Source organism: Arachis ipaensis, chromosome B6 (assembly GCF_059453495.1).
Source record: "Arachis ipaensis isolate K30076 ecotype BB chromosome B6, ASM5945349v1, whole genome shotgun sequence".
NCBI classification, from domain to species: Eukaryota; Viridiplantae; Streptophyta; class Magnoliopsida; order Fabales; family Fabaceae; genus Arachis; species Arachis ipaensis.
In genome coordinates this window covers 72,299,917-72,301,954 of record NC_142441.1, presented here as the reverse complement: position 1 = coordinate 72,301,954, position 2,038 = coordinate 72,299,917, and the positions used below count along the sequence as shown (strand labels likewise).

The window sequence follows — 2,038 nt, the reverse complement described above, 5'->3', positions numbered from 1 at the left end:
TAAATTTAGTTTATCTATTTAAAAAGATAATAAAAAATAAAAAAAATCAATAATTACTCTTAAAAAATAATAAAACTTTCAGTAAAATTTTTTTTATCAATTTTAATTAATTCTTAATAAATAAATCCACGCTTAATATGGTATGTAAAGGTATTCTGTTAATAATTAATATAAAAAAAATATTAACAAAAAAATAAACAATTTTACAAAAATAAAAATCAAAGAACAAAAATATTTTTTTATTAAGAACTCATTATTTTTTAAAATAATTGTCAAAACTGTTTAAATTTTTTTTTCCACAAAATATCATTTTTGTAAATTCATAATGCAGGAAAGAGAGTGGAAGTGTAAGTAATGCGTTACGAACAAACTTTAGACGTACAGCGTGCGTTATTCCGTTCTCAATTTATCATTCCTCTAGCTCCTTCCTATAAATACGCAGAAGTCCAGTAGTCCACACACATTCTTGGCGCTTATCATTCCCAAACCCACCAAAGAAGCAAAAATACAATTACTACAGTACTACTTCACGAAGCAACTGTGAAATTGAAGGAAAAATAAAACGGTAAAATGCAGAAGCAGAAGGAAGAACAACACTCGGACTCGTTTGTGTCTCCAAGCTTCAGCAGCTACTCCACCGATCAACTCGCAAGTATCGCTGAAAAAGTTGGACGAGTCCACTACCTTACTCAAAACGATGACTCCGATTTCGAGTTCGCCGCGTTTCGAAAAGCTGACCACAATAACGACCATGACTTTTCTTTCAACGACACCGTTTTTCCGCTTTTCAACCGCGACGTTTTAAAGGAGCACCGGAGTACCGAGGCGGAGCTTCGGTTACCGATAAGGAGGATATTGATTGCCGCTGGCGAGGGTCTCCGGAGTGAGAGCCACCAACCGCCGTCGCTATCGTCAGAATATTCATCGTCGTCATCATCGGATGATGATTTGGAGGGAATTCCGCCGGGGACGTACTGTGTTTGGACTCCGAATTCGCCGCAAGCTTCCCCGAGCAGGTGCAAGAAGAGCAATTCAACAGGATCATCGCCGTCTTCGAAGCGGTGGAAGCTTCTGAATTTTCTCCGGCGTAGCAAAAGCGATGGAAAGGAGCCTTTGGTGTTCCTGGCTGCGCCGGCGAAGAAGGATAAGGCGACCGTGGCGGCGCAGGAGGATTTGTACATGAAAAGATTGGATAAGAGAAGGTCGTATTTGCCGTATAAGGAAGAGTTGATTGCCATCCGTACAAGCCGCTTGGGGAAGGCGTTCCTCCCTTCCGTCCAATTTCGTGTTGGTCGATGATTCTTCATTTCTTTGACTTTCGGAAATGGGTCTCACTTCAGTGGATCGGTTCAATACACCTAATTAGGATACAATAGCTTCAAATTATTTGATTCAAGTTAGACCATCTGTAGTGTGATTCTTTTAATTTTTCCTTAATTTTCAACTTTATTTTTTCTTATTTTTACTATAAAAAATTAAAAACAGTTAATTTTGTTTCTTTTACCATGCCTGTGAAATGAATATTAATTTGATGTCATTTGTCTTCTTTGTGAATTTAGTAATCAATCATCATCATCATTGTACATTAAAATTCGGGTGTTTAAAATGCATCTTAGTCAAGCAAAAAAGTAAACACTGAAAAAAAAAGAAAAAAGAAAATCTAAAACTGAATCAACTAAATTTGGTTTTCATTTCAAGAAAACAGCAAAAAAAGTCAAAGAGTAAGCAATAAAATTTATATCCAAAAATTGAAAAGTTGAAAACTTGTACGGGTCAAAGATTTATATATGAAATATTTTTGGTGTAGTGACCCAAAATGAGACTTGCAATTGAAATCGGAATCATGGATTTTGGCTTCTCCCATCGTGCGAGATAGCCACCTTTTGTTTTTTATATTAGAGTGACAATAATATATTTTTAAAATGTATACGATTCGAGGATTATTTTTAAATGTAGAATTATTTAATTTAAAAAATAAAAATGAGACTATCTGATTTATTAGAAGTATAATTTGATTTGTAGGTACAAAAATTAGATC

General features: G+C 34.8%; 1 protein-coding gene across 1 annotated transcript; it reads left to right on the top strand.

The window, feature by feature from the left end:
* The first annotated feature begins 464 nt into the window (after positions 1–464).
* LOC107648497 (uncharacterized) lies at positions 465–1,537 on the top strand. Its single transcript, XM_016352339.3, has one exon. The coding sequence runs from the start codon at positions 571–573 to the stop codon at positions 1,297–1,299; it is 729 nt and encodes a 242-aa protein (XP_016207825.1). The 5' UTR covers positions 465–570; the 3' UTR covers positions 1,300–1,537.
* The last annotated feature ends 501 nt before the right edge of the window (positions 1,538–2,038 follow it).